This window comes from Electrophorus electricus, chromosome 25 (assembly GCF_041902795.1).
Source record: "Electrophorus electricus isolate QZ-2024a chromosome 25, ASM4190279v1, whole genome shotgun sequence".
NCBI classification, from domain to species: Eukaryota; Metazoa; Chordata; class Actinopteri; order Gymnotiformes; family Gymnotidae; genus Electrophorus; species Electrophorus electricus.
Genome location: NC_137521.1, coordinates 1,026,130 through 1,042,505, shown reverse-complemented (window position 1 = coordinate 1,042,505; position 16,376 = coordinate 1,026,130). Strand labels below are relative to the sequence as shown.

The 16,376-nt window shown below is 44.1% G+C and overlaps 1 protein-coding gene across 5 annotated transcripts in view; it reads left to right on the top strand.

Annotated features, from left to right (window-relative positions):
• cltcl1 (clathrin, heavy chain-like 1) overlaps nucleotides 1-16,376 on the top strand; it is a 33,273-nt gene that overhangs the window by 10,331 nt on the left and 6,566 nt on the right. For all 5 annotated transcript variants that reach the window (XM_081707928.1, XM_081707927.1, XM_081707926.1 and 2 more), the window contains exons 5-23: nucleotides 1,820-1,933; nucleotides 2,047-2,220; nucleotides 3,081-3,278; nucleotides 5,419-5,619; nucleotides 5,880-6,032; nucleotides 6,229-6,351; nucleotides 6,506-6,643; nucleotides 7,666-7,830; nucleotides 7,988-8,168; nucleotides 8,413-8,576; nucleotides 8,678-8,803; nucleotides 8,938-9,080; nucleotides 11,253-11,487; nucleotides 11,663-11,785; nucleotides 11,950-12,095; nucleotides 12,284-12,467; nucleotides 12,626-12,818; nucleotides 13,191-13,348; nucleotides 13,575-13,739. In XM_081707928.1, coding sequence (XP_081564054.1) covers nucleotides 1,820-1,933; nucleotides 2,047-2,220; nucleotides 3,081-3,278; nucleotides 5,419-5,619; nucleotides 5,880-6,032; nucleotides 6,229-6,351; nucleotides 6,506-6,643; nucleotides 7,666-7,830; nucleotides 7,988-8,168; nucleotides 8,413-8,576; nucleotides 8,678-8,803; nucleotides 8,938-9,080; nucleotides 11,253-11,487; nucleotides 11,663-11,785; nucleotides 11,950-12,095; nucleotides 12,284-12,467; nucleotides 12,626-12,818; nucleotides 13,191-13,348; nucleotides 13,575-13,739 — 3,084 coding nt within the window. The remainder of the gene's footprint in view (nucleotides 1-1,819; nucleotides 1,934-2,046; nucleotides 2,221-3,080; nucleotides 3,279-5,418; nucleotides 5,620-5,879; nucleotides 6,033-6,228; nucleotides 6,352-6,505; nucleotides 6,644-7,665; nucleotides 7,831-7,987; nucleotides 8,169-8,412; nucleotides 8,577-8,677; nucleotides 8,804-8,937; nucleotides 9,081-11,252; nucleotides 11,488-11,662; nucleotides 11,786-11,949; nucleotides 12,096-12,283; nucleotides 12,468-12,625; nucleotides 12,819-13,190; nucleotides 13,349-13,574; nucleotides 13,740-16,376) is intronic.

Genomic DNA, 16,376 nt, shown 5'->3' with positions numbered 1-16,376 from the left:
CAAGTGATCTGTAAGTTTTTGTGCAGTCTGGCTTGTATTCATCATTTCTTTCAAATGTACCACTAATCTAATTAGTGGCTTTTTTGTGTATCTGTAAAAGAATGGAGTCACAACCTCTTTTTTTGGATTCTGTTTATGTATAGTTATGTGCAAAATAATAGCAGTGTAACATCACTAATGAATTTCATTACTGATTTTGGCAGAAACGATAATACAACATGGGAAAAAATTCATGACTAGGTGTAGCGGAGTAATGGGCAGCCAACAGAATCAACAGTCTTGGCATGCACGCTGCTAATTGGGTGTAATTGACTCATTTAATGAAAGGGGCATGTTCGAATTAATAGCAGTGTGGAGTTCAATTAGTGAGGTCATTCATTCTATGAAGAAACAGGTGTCAATTATGGCCCTTATTTAAAGAAGGAAGGCAGCAAACGTTGTACCTGCTGGTTTTAGCCCTTGATCAGTGAGTAAAATGGGTCATTACAGACATTATACCGAAGGAGAAAGAACTTTGATCAAGAAGTTGATTGGAGAGGGGAAAACGTATAAAGAAGTGCAGAAAATAATTGGCTACTCAGCTAAAATGATCCCAAATGCTTTAAAATGGCAAACAAAACCCGAAACACATGGTAGGAAAAGAAATGCGTGTAAATTAGACTATAACAAGAATGGCAAAGAAGCATCCAATGATCAGCTCCAGGGAAATCAAAGAAGATCTTCAGTGAGTACTGCAACAATCAGAAGATGCCTACGCTAAGCCAAACTATTTGCAAGAATCCCTCGTAAAGTACCAATGCTGAAAAAAAGACGTGTTGAAAAGGTTACAGTTTGCCAAAGAACACATTGACTGGCCTAAAGAGAAGTGTCGCAACATTCTATGGACAGATGAGAGGAAGATTGTTCTTATTGGGTCTAAAGGCCACAGACAGTTTGTGAGACGACCAACAAACACTGAATTCAAGCCACAGTACACTGTAAAGACTGTAAAACATGGAGGTGCAAGCATAATGGTTTGGGAATGTTTCTCATACTTTGGAGTTGGACCCATTTATCGCATACCAGGCACCATGGACCAGTTTGAATATATCAAAATACTGGAAGAGGTCATGTTGCCTTATGCTGAAGAAGAAATACCTTTGAAATGGGTGTTTCAGCAGGACAACGACCCCAAACACACCAGCAAGCGGGCAACATCCTGGTTCCAGACCAACAAGATTAATGTTATGAAGTGGCCAGCCCAATCCCCAGAACACAATCCGATTGAGAATTTGTGGAGTGAGATGAAAAAAAATACTGTTTTTGATGCAAAACCAAAGAATGCAGAAGAACTGTGGAATGTAGACCTGTTAGCATGGGCTGGAATATCTGCTAGTTGACTCCATGCCACACAGATGTAAAGCAGTTATCAGAAATAAAGGTTATACAACTAAATATTAGTTCGGTGATCAACCGAAAAGCTAAAACCGTAAACAATTTTCAGTTTATACTGTAAATAGTTTGTAAATGAAGACGCTATTTTTATTTAACAGCCCATTATTCTTTTTTCTTCATTTTTAGTTTAAAAATTGATATTTCGTTCATGTTTTCATTTGGAATTGAGTGTGCAGTGCTCCCAGTGCCTTTGTGTATATGGAAATAAATGCTACTATGAGGATGGGCTTTTTCTCAGTTGATTTAAACACACTGCTATTATTTTGCACATAACTGTAACGCTGATGCTTGTATAACCCTGATGATATGCTACTTTTTTCTGTCTAGTGAAGTCAAACCGAAATCAGTTAGTGTGTCAGCACCTTGTTCTCTTGCTGTGTTTTAGCTGCACATTATTGAAGTGGGCCAGCCTGCACCGGGCAACCAGCCATTCAGCAAGAAAGCAGTGGACGTGTTCTTCCCTCCTGAGGCCCAGACGGACTTTCCTGTGGCCATGCAGGTAGCAAGCACCTGGAGGAGTCAGTGTGACCTGAATCAAGACCATAAAGCTTGTCTTTTACTACCCTGCACACTCTCTCTCTCTCTCTCGTGCTCTTCTGTATCATCCCTCAGATTGGCATGAAACACGGTGTGATCTACCTCATCACCAAGTATGGCTACGTCCACATGTATGATCTGGAGTCAGGAGCGTGCATTTATATGAACCGCATCAGCGCAGAGACGATCTTCGTCACAGCTGCTCATGAAAGCACCTCTGGAATTATCGGAGTGAACAAGAAGGGGCAGGTTTGAGCTTTACGCATACACGTGCCCTCACCCTCTCACATGTGCATGCGCAGACACACCGGGCATCGTTGTTCAGCACTACAGGCAGTGTGAGTCCACAGAACATGAAAACGTGACTTGAGATCATCTTGTTTGGAGTCAACACCACAGTCAGGGCATAGATGGCGTCATTAGGTGATGTCATCAGCTGAGCATGATGATGAGGCATGAGCACACTGCTAGGCTCCTAGACTATACACATAATACCGTTCTGTCTATGGTAACGACAGCTTCCATTGAAACGAACAGCCAGGATCAAGGAGAAAGAGAGTAAGGGAATTAAATTCCTTCAATTAAAAAAAGTTTTGTAGATCATTTGTAGATCTAATGAAGCACATTGTTTATATGTCTGATCAAAGTTGCAAATGGATACAATATGATAGAGGTAATGGATATGATGGATCTAATTGTACAGTTATTAATATCTAATTGTACAGTTATTAGGATCTAACAGTTATTTCCTTATACAAGCTACTGGCCCATTTAAGTAGGATCCTTGCATAACCACTTTATGCATTTGCACCGCAATGTAGGCTTGACATTGAAACTGAAACTATTCTTCATGAAATCCTCACATAATTGTCCTCTCGGGGGTCATGGAGGGGTATGCAGTATGGCTGTCCTGCCAGCAGGAACAGGGCGAGCTTCAGTTTGTTTTAAAAAATGGCTTTCACACTCACAGGCACACTCAGTCAGTCTTCATGCACCTTTTATGCATCAGTTCTTTTCTCTTCTTCTTGTTCACAGTATGTACAGATCTTGTCAGAGTTTGTGCTTTGTGTGCGTGTGTGTGTGCGCATGCATGCATGTGTGTGGTGCAGGTCCTCTCGGTGTGTGTTGAAGAAGAGAACATAGTGAACTACACCACTAGCGTCCTGCAGAACCCAGAGCTGGGACTACGCCTGGCCCTACGCAGTGACCTGCCCGGAGCAGAGGAGCTCTTCACACACAAATTCAACACCCTCTTCAGCCAGGGTAGCTACGCTGAGGCGGCCAAAGTAGCCGCTTCTGCTCCTAAGGTAAAGAGCATCCACGCGCGCGCGCGCAAACGCGCACACACACACTCCTACAGTACACGGCAGTCGAAACCTTTCTGATGGAAGAAAGCTTATTTATAATTTTAGAAGGATGTGCCAAATGTTACTTTTGTTATTACTAGCATTACTCTTAACATAAACTTGATGTTAAGAGTAATTTAACTAAATGATCAAACTACTAAAATGTCCAAGAGAGAAAAAATATAACTGTCAGTACCAGGCCAGTGCACAGTGGCAGTTGTATCAGGTGTTCTAATATAACTGCTGCTGTGACGTGTGTTGCATCTCCTGAGGAAGAACGGTTGCCCACTAAGTTGCCAGATCAAAAGTATTTGAAGTGAAAGTACAATCGTTAACACAATTAACGACTATAGCTGAATATATTTATTTGATACCAGCCATTTTTGGTATGAGAATATATAAGAATATGAGCAGGGAATATAACCTCAGGGAGGCCAAATGCCCAAGATAATAAGCAAAAAACCTACCACAACTAGCTAACCTACCTGAAAGAAAACAAAATAACAACATAAAACAACCCAAAAAGTCAAACCAAAAGGGCATGCCACCCATACATGTCCTGCTTTGGAACATATAAAGACAAATAAGATTTATATTGGTGGAATACCTCTCAATGTACCTTGAGACTCAAGATGGTGTGCACTAGACCTGTGATATTTTAAATCTATATGGTATAGTACGTTTGTAAACAACTCAGACATGACATTTGAGCCTCAGTCTACTTGCACAAAACAAGGGAGTCCAAAGATGGAAAATAACTTTAATAAGGGCCCTCATAATGGCTTTAACTTTTAGAGATTGCAATTTTCAGCTCTGGAAAAGATCTGCTGTACACATAATTGTTAAAAGATATTTATGAACACATGTTTCACTGGAGTGGTCCCACACAATCAAGACTGATGCGTTCAGACATCTCACTGCTACTGCTGACCCCCATACTGCATCACTCACAACTGCTGGTGTCCACATGCACATTCACCCACCTTCCTCGTTCAGCATCTCAGACATGAGACTCCTCTGAAGAAGCACTAAAGCCATCACTCCAAGACCAGAAAGTATCACAACGATAAACCATATGTTCAGACGTATGGGACTGCATGCGCATCATTAGGCATGCAGGAAAAACAAGGAAATTCTCATGTCAGCAGAACCCCACGGCTTTTGGAACAGGACTGACTTTCCTTTCTCAACACTGGACAAACCGCAATAACATGACCGGACTCTGACAATAAAAGCATTCGCGATCTTCGTTTTCAGAGGGCATTTTGGAGGACCTCAAGTTTAAGCATTTATCTGTGCTGGGACCAGATGGTTCCCAACACAAAGGCAAACAGGCGTGTTTTTCTGTGTTCATATGAGTCAACTGACGCGCGCACACACACACACACACACACACACACACACCCCACAGCCTGTGCCACGGACACAGCATTTCATTCCTGTATGTGCACTACAATGTTATCTAGCAGATTGTTGAACTAGCCTATGAGAGAAAATAAAATCACTTCAAACTACCCTTTGTATGCTGCCAAAAGCCAAAAGAGCAGGTCATTTGTTGTTAAAGTCTTTGAAACGTTTAACTAATAATTTATATTTATGTGCACTTATATAAACTCTAACCTTCAGACCAAATTAAGATTCAATTTCATTAAAGAAAGTTTGGCCTGTCAACCACTGGGCAATGAATGGAGTGGCGTGAAGGGCCGAAAAAAACAAACAAGCCTCTCGTCGAGCGGTAGAAGTGCATTTTTATAGCTAATACAATCTGGAGCCACCAGTCACACAACAGAAAAGGCAGACAGATGAGGTCAGATAAGCACAGTATTGTGTGTGATCCAGGAACAATGCGATGAGTCACAACTTCCTGCAACATGACCTTGTTTGGCTTTAAGTGCTGAAATGTTAAGTGCATGTAATGATCATTTTTGATGAATTCCAAGTACACAGAATATATCTCATTTAAAAGATGAGCTTGTGTATGACAGCATAGCGAATAAACCTGAATGCGGAAATAGATATTGGATTCAGTTCTATATTTTGGCCTCAGAATGTTAATTTTTGCCTTTTTTTCTCTCTCTCTCTCTCTCTCTTTCTCGCTCAGGGAATCCTGCGCACTGCGGAGACCATCCGCAGGTTCCAGTCGGCGCCGGCGCAAGGCGGCCGGGCCTCCCCACTGCTGCAGTATTTTGGCGTGCTGCTGGACCGCGGGCAGCTCAATCGGCTAGAATCGGTGGAGCTGTGCAGGCCGGTGCTGCAGCAGGGACGCACGCAGCTCCTGGAGAAGTGGCTCAAGGGTGAAAAGGTGCACACCCAGCGCAGTCAGCATGGAAAACAAACACCCTTAGCCCTGGCACACCAGCCCTGGGTCATATACTGAACGAGGCGCTAACATGCGTGGAAATTGATGATGGCCCTTTCAGGCAGATTTGCAGACTGCACAAGCCTCTGCCAGTGAACCATGAAGACAGTTTGATGGGTTACTAAGGACAGGAATATGCACATTGTTTTCTGTGTGGCCTAAACAGTTTGAACAGAAACTCTGTATCCCGCGTGTCCCTGCAGCTGGAGTGCTCAGAGGAGCTGGGGGACTTGGTGAAGGCAGCGGACCCCACGCTGGCGCTCAGCGTGTACCTCCGAGCCAACGTCCCTGCCAAGGTCATCCAGTGCTTCGCTGAGACAGGACAATATCAGAAAATAGTACTCTATGCTAAGAAGGTATCATGGGTCTTTCTCTGTCCATGTATAAATATATCTCCTCTCAATTATTTACTCTGTTCTTGATCTCATCAAACACATCTGAATTAAATCAAATAGATTCTACCATGTAGATTTCACTCAATGTTCTTTGTCGTAGTTTGGTTTGAATTGACCACCATAGGGTTCACTGTCAGTCGATTGGCTGTGTGTGTAGATGGGCTACTCTCCAGACTGGATAGTGCTGTTGAGAAGTGTGGCACGAGCTGGACCTGAACAGGGACTGCAGTTTGCACAGATGCTGGTTCAAGATGAGGAGCCTCTTGCCAACATAAACCAGGTAATTGTAAAAGTATAAATTTTAGAAAACTCATTTGCTCCCTCCTATCTCCTTTTTTGTTTCATTTTTTTTCCCTCCGCTTGCTCAAATTCCTAGCATAGTTATTCCATCTGCCAAAACCAATCTGGAAGCTTAATGTGAATTTATTTTTTAGGTGGTGGATGTGTTTATGGAGGGCAACTTGGTGCAGCAATGCACCTCCTTCTTATTGGACGCTCTGAAGAGCAACAAAGCAGAGGAGGGGCATCTACAGACACGCCTTCTGGAGATGAACCTGATTCATGCCCCCCAGGTCAGCAGCAACGTGGTTAAACCTTACCTCAAGCGCATACACAAGGTCAAGTTAGAGGAAACTAGACACAGGTGCACAGGTACAGTAGACGAGAGCAGGGTGAGGAGCCAAGATGGGAGCAGAGACAGAAACAGAGAGAGGAGCCTGGGCTGGAACCAGGTCTGCAAAGTTGGCAGCCAGATCCAGAAGATCTTAAAGCAGCAGGGCATCAAAGGGCATCGAAGGGCACCAGGAGGTCCATGAAGCCAGCAGACAAGTCTGGGAGCTCATAGGACAGCAGGCGGCTGAGGGTGGGCATGTGCGCTCCAGATCCAAGCTCCAGATCCAAGCACCAGGCCCGCCAACACCCGGGAAGCACCTTGCTGGAAGCAGGCCTTTGTGAGCAAGCCTGGGAGGGGTGGGTATGGTGAGGTCAGAGACAGGAGGCATGGCAATATCTTCCACACTGGAGAGGCGAGGCATTCTACATGCTGCAGGACACAGGGTCAGTGCCCTCCATGCTGTAGGGTACAGGGTCAGAGCCCTCCATGCTGTAGGGTACAGGGTCAGAGCCCTCCATGCTGTAGGGTACAGGGTCAGAGCCCTCCATGCTGTAGGGTACAGGGTCAGAGCCCTCCATGCTGTAGGGTACAGGGTCAGAGCCCTCCATGCTGTAGGGTACAGGGTCAGAGCCCTCCATGCTGTAGGGTACAGGGTCAGAGCCCTCCATGCTGTAGGGTACAGGGTCAGAGCCCTCCATGCTGTAGGGTACAGGGTCAGTGCCCTCCATGCTGTAGGGTACAGGGTCAGAGCCCTCCATGCTGCAAGACACAGGGTCAGCACCCTCCGCAGTGTAGGGCCCAGGGCCAGCACTCTCTGCAGTGTACATTATTCAGTTCTAACCTTAACTACCTATGCAGTCCCATTTAGCAAATTTAACTCGTGTGTGTGTGTGTGTGTGTGTGTGTGTGTGTGTGTGTGTGTGTGTGTGTGTGTGTGTGTGTGTGTGTGTGTGTGTGTGTGTGTGTGTGCGCGTGCTTCAGGTGGCAGATGCCATTCTAGGTAACCAGATGTTTAGCCACTATGACCGAGCTCACGTTGCTCAACTGTGCGAGAAAGCTGGCCTGCTGCAGAGAGCACTGGAGCACTACACTGACCTCTATGACATCAAGCGGTCTATTGTACACACACACCTGCTCAACCCTGAGGTGCGTTTGCCTTCATCCTTTTTGTGCCTTCTTCATGTCCCAAGCGTTTCACCAAATCCGTCAAAGTTTCGCGAGCGTCAAAGTTTTTACCAAACTATGAAGACAGTGTGGGTTGACGAAATGAGAAAACAGGACCATCCCTTCTTCTTTGCCTCAGTGGCTGGTGAACTACTTTGGCTCTCTGTCGGTGGGAGACTCAGTCGAGTGCCTGAAGGCCATGCTAGCGGCTAACCTAAGACAGAACCTGCAGTTGACTGTGCAGGTGGCCTCCAAGTACCATGAGCAGCTGGGCACCGCCACGCTGGTGGAGGTCTTCGAGTCCTTCAAGAGCTATGAGGGTATGAGATCCATGGCCTGAATGGAGGCAGTGGTTGGTTGGTTGGCTATTTATCCATCCATCCATCTATTTATTTCTCCAGTGCGATTATTAAATGATGTTTTCAGGTAGTAGCTCAGTGGTTAAGGTATGTGACTTGTAATCAGACGGTCGCCAGTTCAAGCCCCACCGAATGCCATAACTAAAGATGTTTTAGTTGTGTGTCTCACTGTATGGCTCTGTCTCCATCACTTGCACACACACAGGCCTGTTCTATTTCCTGGGCTCTATTGTGAACTTCAGCCAGGAGCCGGAGGTGCACTTTAAGTACATCCAGGCAGCGTGTAAGACAGGCCAGATCAAGGAAGTGGAGCGCATCTGTCGAGAGAGCAACTGCTACGACCCCGAGCGTGTCAAAAACTTCCTCAAGGTGTGAGTGAGTGAGAGTGAGCACGTGTGTGTGTGTGTGTGTGTGTGTGTATACGCAATGTAATGAATTGACATGTTGTATGGTGTTTTTCTTACTGGTAGGAAGCAAAGTTGACGGATCAGCTGCCGTTAATCATTGTGTGCGATCGTTTTGACTTCGTCCATGACCTCGTGCTGTACCTGTATCGCAACAACCTGCAGAAGTACATTGAGATCTACGTCCAGAAGGTGTGCCACATAGTAAACCCAGAGTAGTGTTGAGATGTTCGGGCAGAGGAAATGTTATATTTCATGTCATCGTCCAATTGATCTTGATAGTCTGTTGGTTTCAAGTACGACAGTGTTTGTGTATGTCTCTATAGGTGAACCCCAGTCGGTTAGCAGTGGTAGTAGGAGGCCTGCTGGACGTGGACTGCTCAGAAGATGTGATGAAGAATCTGATCATGGCAGTGCGAGGAGACTTCAGCACCGAGCATCTAGTGGAGGAGGTGGAGAAGAGAAACAGGTAGCTGGCTTTACACTTCATCCTTGAATTTCAGTGTCACAGGAAATCTTAGTCAATATTGACTGTGCATGGGCTAAGAGCTGGATGTGAGCGAGAGAAAGGGAGAGTCGGTCCAGTGTTGAAAGAGTTTTAACCTTTTACTCTGACCAGCATCTGTCCATGATACAAAACCTATACACGCCTCTGGCTGTGTATGTCAGCACATTGTACCAGAACACCTTTGTCTCGTATCAAATAGTCAAAGTAAGAGAGAGAGAGAGTTGGAGGATAATTAAATCAGATAGTAGAAACTGTCAGCAGACAAGGTGCTGCTGAATACGAGACATGTGATGCAAACTGATAAGTAGGCAAACTATAATGGTCGGGGGGGATCTGCGATTCTGTTCATTAAGTTAATAAATGGGGAAAAAAATGGACCTGACTGGTATGTGCTGAAATATTATCATGAGAAAATACAGTGGCATGTTGGGGTTTGGGCACCCCTGGTCAGCATTTTTGTTACTGTGAATAACTAAACAAGTAAAAGATGAAATGATCTGCTAAAGGCATGAAGATAAAGGTCAAAGATGTTTGTTTCAACATTTTAGATAAGATTCACGTATGATTTTTGTCTTGGGACAGTTTTCGGGTGAAAAATGTAAAAGAACACCAGGAAAACGTTTGGGTAGTTTGTAAAATAGCTGATGACGGAGAGAAGATGGCTTCACTAACGGAAACGTGCCTAAACGCGTCTCCAAGTCCACAATGGCCCATTTCAACAGGCGCATCCAAAAGATTCTGCCATGGCCGTCCTAGGACTAGAAGCCTTTCGTGATACTTGCCAAAGGGAGGGTTACTACGTAGGGCTTGGTATTGCCAGTTATTTCATGATACAATATGTATCACGATACTGGCAACACAATATGGTGTACCTAAAGTGTTTTATACAAACAAAGGTAAATGTTACCAGATTATTAACTATTATTATTAACTATAAGACATTAATAAATTAGAACAAATAAAAACCAATAACATAATCAGTGAAGAGAGTGAATTCAAAGTACCACTGTAGAGAAAACGAGAGTGCAAATAACAGTTTCTATCCTCCCATTAACAGGAAAGGCTTTAACTGAATATTATTTTAACTCAAAAATGTTGAAACACGTGATTATAACTTAATTAAACATAAGACCTTCCACTAATGTTTACTCAAATGTCATCTTAAAATGTTGAAGGGGCTGCCTGCAGCTGCGTTTCCATGGTTTTTAAAAAGATGAATGTATTGATTTTGTCTGGTTTTTTTCTTCTTCTTTTTGAGGTGCCACCTGCTGGACATGTTTAATACTGCACTTATACTTGAACACATCCGTTTCATACTGGGTAAAGATTATAAATGTTCATAAATGCCAATATTGATGTAACTGTACAGATTCTCAGTAAGAGTGTATTCACAATATATTGCCATATCGATATATTGCACACAGCTCAGTTACTAAGTACTGACCATTTTTCTTTTTTTTGCTATTTTGAAACTCTAAAAGACAGAAATAAAAAAGTTGCTTAAAATCTTAAAATCTTAAAATCTGTGTCATCTTTTAACTTTATGCTTTTTGGAGATCAGGTCATCATTTACTCACTTGTCTATTCACAGGAACAGAGATTTTGACCAGGGCTGCCCAAACGTGCACTGCATGCCAAGTTGCAAACTCTGTACTGAGAACCTGTAAAAAGTGATCTTATATGGTGCTGTGCATCAATAAATACATTTTTGAACAAATTGAAATATCAAATATCACATTTCAGTTCAACATTATTCTAATCAGTTCAAATTTTAAAGCCTTTAAACTACGTAACAGATGTAATGTTGCACCTGCACATGTCGTCAGCGCTCTACCCTATGCAGGTCTCTACATGCAGCATGTGAAAGAAGCACGTAGAAACACATCTGGGTGATCAAAGCACCTACATAAGCAATATGGGGGATAATAATATCCCAGTATCAATTACACTGTGTTCAGGATTTCTCCTACCTATGCCCAGACCAGTTTTGTTCTGACTGCTTCCACACGAAGCTTTCCATTCCTTTAGCGACAGTTCAGCTTCAATCACAGTCGACCCGAACTCTTTATCAACCCATTACATACAACTTGCTACGCGGTGCGTGGAGACCTTTTCAAATGAGCGTTCCTGCAGGCTGAAGCTGCTGTCGCCCTGGCTGGAAGCACGGGTACAGGAGGGCAGCGAGGATCCCGCCATCCACAACGCCCTGGCCAAGATCTACATCGACAGCAACAGCAACCCCGAGCACTTCCTGCGGCAGAACCCCTACTACGACAGCACCATCGTGGGCCGCTACTGTGAGAAGAGGGACCCGCACCTGGCCTTCGTAGCCTATGAGAGGGGGCTGTGCGACATGGAGCTCGTCAAGGTATGATAACGCTCTGAACTGGATCCGCCCCTTAACCCGTGCAAACTGTGAACTTTGTCCTGGGTTAATGGAAATTCTTTTCAACTCATTGTAAAGTAGGAAAAAACGTGCAGTATTGTATAGTGTAGAATAGTAGTAGTAACTTTTTAAAAGAGGTTGTCTTATATATTTGTAGGTGTGCAATGAGAACTCCTTATTTAAAAGTGAAGCACGCTACCTGGTTCGACGGAAGGATTCAGACTTGTGGGCTGTGGTTCTGGAGGAGAGTAATCCCCACAGGCGACCACTCATCGACCAGGTCAGTCTCCTCACAGAGTTCTGGCTGTGCTATTATTATAACCGACATTGCAATTTTATATTATACAGGAGTACTGCTATTTGTAAGAAATAAAGGTTGCAATTTCCTCTTTAGTGAGTAATGTTTGTGAAAAAGATTTGTTTATTGGTTTTGGTTGATGGTAGGTGGTCCAGACGGCACTTCCCGAGACACAGGACCCAGAGGAAGTGTCTGTAACTGTCAAAGCTTTTATGACTGCAGACCTGCCCAATGAGCTCATTGAGCTCCTGGAGAAGATCGTGCTGGATAATTCCATATTCAGTGAGCACAGGTCAGCTGGGCACAAGGGGCATGCTGGGTAGAACCACAGGGCATGCTGGGTAGAGCCAAGGGGCAGGCCAGGGAGAACCTTGAGACAGTTAAGTGATGAGCTGGTGCTTATTCTGATCAATCCCTAGGCCTTATCCAAATGCTTTTCCAAATGGTGTGGCCACATTTGTCTGTGCATGTGTTGATCAGAAACCTGCAGAACCTGTTGATTCTGACGGCCATTAAAGCAGACCGCACTCGGGTGATGGAGTACATCAACTGTCTGGACAACTATGATGCACCAGATATCGCTAACATTGCCATCAGCAACGAGCTCTTTGAGGAGGCCTTCTCCATTTTTAAGAAGTTTGATGTCAACACCTCTGCTATCCAGGTATACAAAAACATGCTGGCAACCAGACAGGAATAGCCAGCTTGCTATTGTACAACAAGAAATAAATGAAGGTGTGTGTGTGTGTGTGTGTGTGTGTGTGTGTGTGTGTGTGTGTGTGTGTGTGCGTGCGCGTGCATGCGCACATGGGCGTTATATAGGTTCTAATCGAGCACATCGGGAATCTAGATCGGGCATACGAATTTGCCGAGCAGTGCGCGGAAGGAGCGGTGTGGAGTCAGCTCGGCCGCGCTCAGCTTCAGAAAACCCTCGTGAAAGAGGCCATCGACTCCTACATCAGAGCGGGCGACCCCTCTGCTTACATGGAGGTCGTGGACGCGGCCAGCAGAAACAGTACGAGTGTTAGCCTTTACGTCTCCTTCCTCAGTCAGGGCTTAATTCATGGACCTGGCGGTTAGCTTTCACGGACCTTAGCACAGAGGTTCTCAGTTCAGTTCTCCAGGACCTCCAGCCTATGGATGCTTGTTGTATTGCAGTTGCTGACACGTCTGAGCCAGGTAATCAGCCCTGTGCAAGCATTTAACTGCTTGTCTTTGGCTGGGGGTCCCTGAGGGCTAGAACCTCTGTCTAGGTGGGTTTTATTGCTGTTTGTTAGTTTGCTGTATATGCAACAATTGTACTAGTTAACACTCAACATTTGGGTGCCTTCCGGTGAACAGACAAACCTCACTGTGTGTTTGTGCGCGGTCATGTGTGCTTCCTTAGATAACTGGGAGGATCTGGTGAAATTTCTGCAGATGGCACGAAAGAAAGCGCGAGAGTCTTGCGTGGAAACAGAACTCATCTTCGCTCTCGCCAAAACTAGTCGCCTCTCTGAACTAGAAGAGTTTGTCAATGGCCCCAACAATGCTCACATACAACAGGTACAAACAATGAAAGACCCTCTGAGAGGTGAAATTATGACTTGATTTTTTTTTTTTGTTCAGTAGTTTCAATCATAATAGTAGTAGTATTTGGTGCACTACTGCTTCTGACCACAAGGGGACAGATTGTACCCAGAGCTGCACATCTGCTTCTTTCCTTTTCGCTTTCCTTTTTGTGTTTCATATCTCTCCTGTGTCCTGTTTTTTGTGGCTGTTCTCCCTGCAGGTTGGGGACCGCTGCTACGAAGACGGCATGTTTGAAGCAGCAAGGCTGCTCTTCAACAACGTGTCTAATTTTGCACGGCTAGCGTCCACACTAGTCCACCTTGGCGAGTACCAGGCTGCCGTGGACAGTGCCCGCAAAGCTAACTCGACACGCACGTGGAAAGAGGTAATTAGCTGATAATTGGCACTTTGTTATGGCCAGTAAAGCAAGTTCAAACTATAACTTGTGCATCAATTCCAGTGAGTGTAAGATGTGGAAAAAACAAATTCATTAGTTTTACATCACCAATATTGAAAATGCACTAATAATGTAGAGAGAGATGAGACAGAATGCATTTGCAGAAATCAGCAACATTTATTTTGGGCTAATCCACAATCAGGATCCATTACACAGTCCAGGCTCGAAGAGCCAGGAGTTAAGGAAGTCAGTGTGGCAGATGTTAGTGTTCTTTAGCCTTGGTCAAGAAACACATAAAGTCTTAGTGAGGTTTTAGTGCTCAAGACTAGGGAGCATGTCTTTATTCCGTATAAACCATCTCTAAAGAAAGCACTTCTTACATAACTTTTAAAGGTCCTAACATGGGTGTTGTCAACTTTTGTTGGTCATCAGAGACAAGACTGGCCACAAAACGGGACATAAAATACTCCATTTACATTTCTACACTTTACCACTGCCATTACAAAGAAAAACCTTCAGGGTATTTAAAAAGCATGTCATCAAGAACAGTAATTGTAACAGTGATAAGAACTCAATAAAATCCATCCTGGCATGATCAAACAGAAACTTGAGTTCAGGATGCGCTAAAAGCAAAGGGTTGTTAATTTTCTCTGTCTTCATTGTCATATAGATTTTTACAAAACTGGTCAGCAAATGTGGAAAAAAAAATTCTACATGTAGAAAATGTAGAATTATTATTTTTTTTTCATAGCTAGCGTGACCCCCCCCCCCCCCCCCCGGCACAAAATAATTTAACCAGAAAGGAAAAGGATGTTTTTGGTGAACTACAGTCAAGACGATCTTCTGGAGCAGTCCTTTTGCCAGTGATGCATTTCTGAAACCGGCACTTGGCACTGTGCTTCAAACACATCAGTTAATGAAGAAAGGGAAATAAACTGATCAGTGGATAACATTTGAACGGGGACAGCAATAGTTGCTTAGCAAAGCAATCAGCTCTGTGATTCTCTTCAGAGACAGGGTCTCTGGTTGAAGTGTGAGCTTCTCACGTGCACGTGGCAACACAGCTAGGTAACATGATTACAGGAGATTAGATACCAACTGACCATGCACGAAGGACAATCCCAGAGAAGAACCCATGTTCACACCAGATAGTACCAGGAGTGTGCGCTATTGAGAAAACCTAATTGCTGTCTGTGTATACAGTGAGAGGTTGGCTGTCAGTCAAAATGCATGCTCTGGTCAAAGCAAAAAGTTCATCAGCAAAAAAGAACTCAGTAAATGGAACAATTGCAGCGGACCAATAGTAGAAACGATTGCATCTGACAGAAGGAGTGGCATCGGAAAGCCTCAGAGATGAGCCAGCAAGAGAAAATGCAGTCAGAATTTGGTTCATGTATGTCAGTCGGGTCAGGTCTGGATTTTAGAATTGTGTCCAACACCATTTGGTAGCCAGTGGAATATTGTATTGCTCTGTGACCAGAAAACCTGAAGCTCTAACTGTGACAATCTAAAGACAGTGGGACATGAACATGCTGCTCCGATTTCAACCAAAAATGACAGCTTTGTCCCCATGGCAACCAAAGATTTGAAACCAAATCTGAGGAAACTTTAAGATGTTATATTACGTTCTATCCCACCGTGTCCTCTTCTTTATCATTTCACAGATTACTAATATTGAGAGGAGGCTGCTGGTTTGATATGTAGTCTCCCTGTTTGAGCTCTGGACAGTTTCTAGCCCAGTGACCTAACTGGCCACAGTTGAAACGTGCAATAAGTTTGTTAGATGGTTTGTCCTCTCACCCAATGCGAGAAGCTTTGGCTTGTTTTGCAGTTGGTTATAAAAGTCCTTCGGGGAGCCGCATTTTGATGTAGTTGTCTTGTCTTACCCTCCCGCATGGTCAGAGGCTGCTTGCTGCAGCCTATCCACAAATTCGTCTACAGGCTTGCCACGTCTTTGGCGTTGACCTTTCTCCAGTCTGTAGTGACAGGGAAAACTGCACTTTTATCACCCATGAAGTCATCAGATCCTTCACACGGGTTGCCAGCTATTCTTTGGGCTCTGCCTTTCCAGTTGCCTTTAATTAAAGTCCTTTTTAAACCACACATCTTGGAGATAATAAAGTGCCATTTTTGATGTGCAGGGTTATACGTGTGGTTTGTTAGCCAGTTGAGTGATGGTCTTATTGATGGTGATCCAAGGATTAGTCAGGCCTTTAACCAGCCTGTTCATCTCTGAAGATCTGGAAAGGCGAGAGAGATGTGACTTGCCCTCTCAGGTTTGGGAAAGGCAGGAGAAGTTCTTGAAAGTGGAATGAGGGGGTGTTTGGTGTCTGAGAGTCTGGGGACCATCCCTCTGTTTTCCATTTGTGAAGGCCCTGCTTCTTCTTTGTCATCATCTGGTCATGCAGGTTCGACTAATGCCTTTGGTGAGTCTGCTGGTGGTTCTGCAGGCCCTCTTAGACACACAGCCAGAGCTTAAACTTTACATAATGAACTAGGAATGAAATATAAATATATGACTGCCACAAAAATCAGATAAAATAATGAAAGCTAAAATAAGGAATAAAAATTAATCAAAGGATACAAAGATAAACAGATAACAAGTAGAAAACTACAACTCAACAG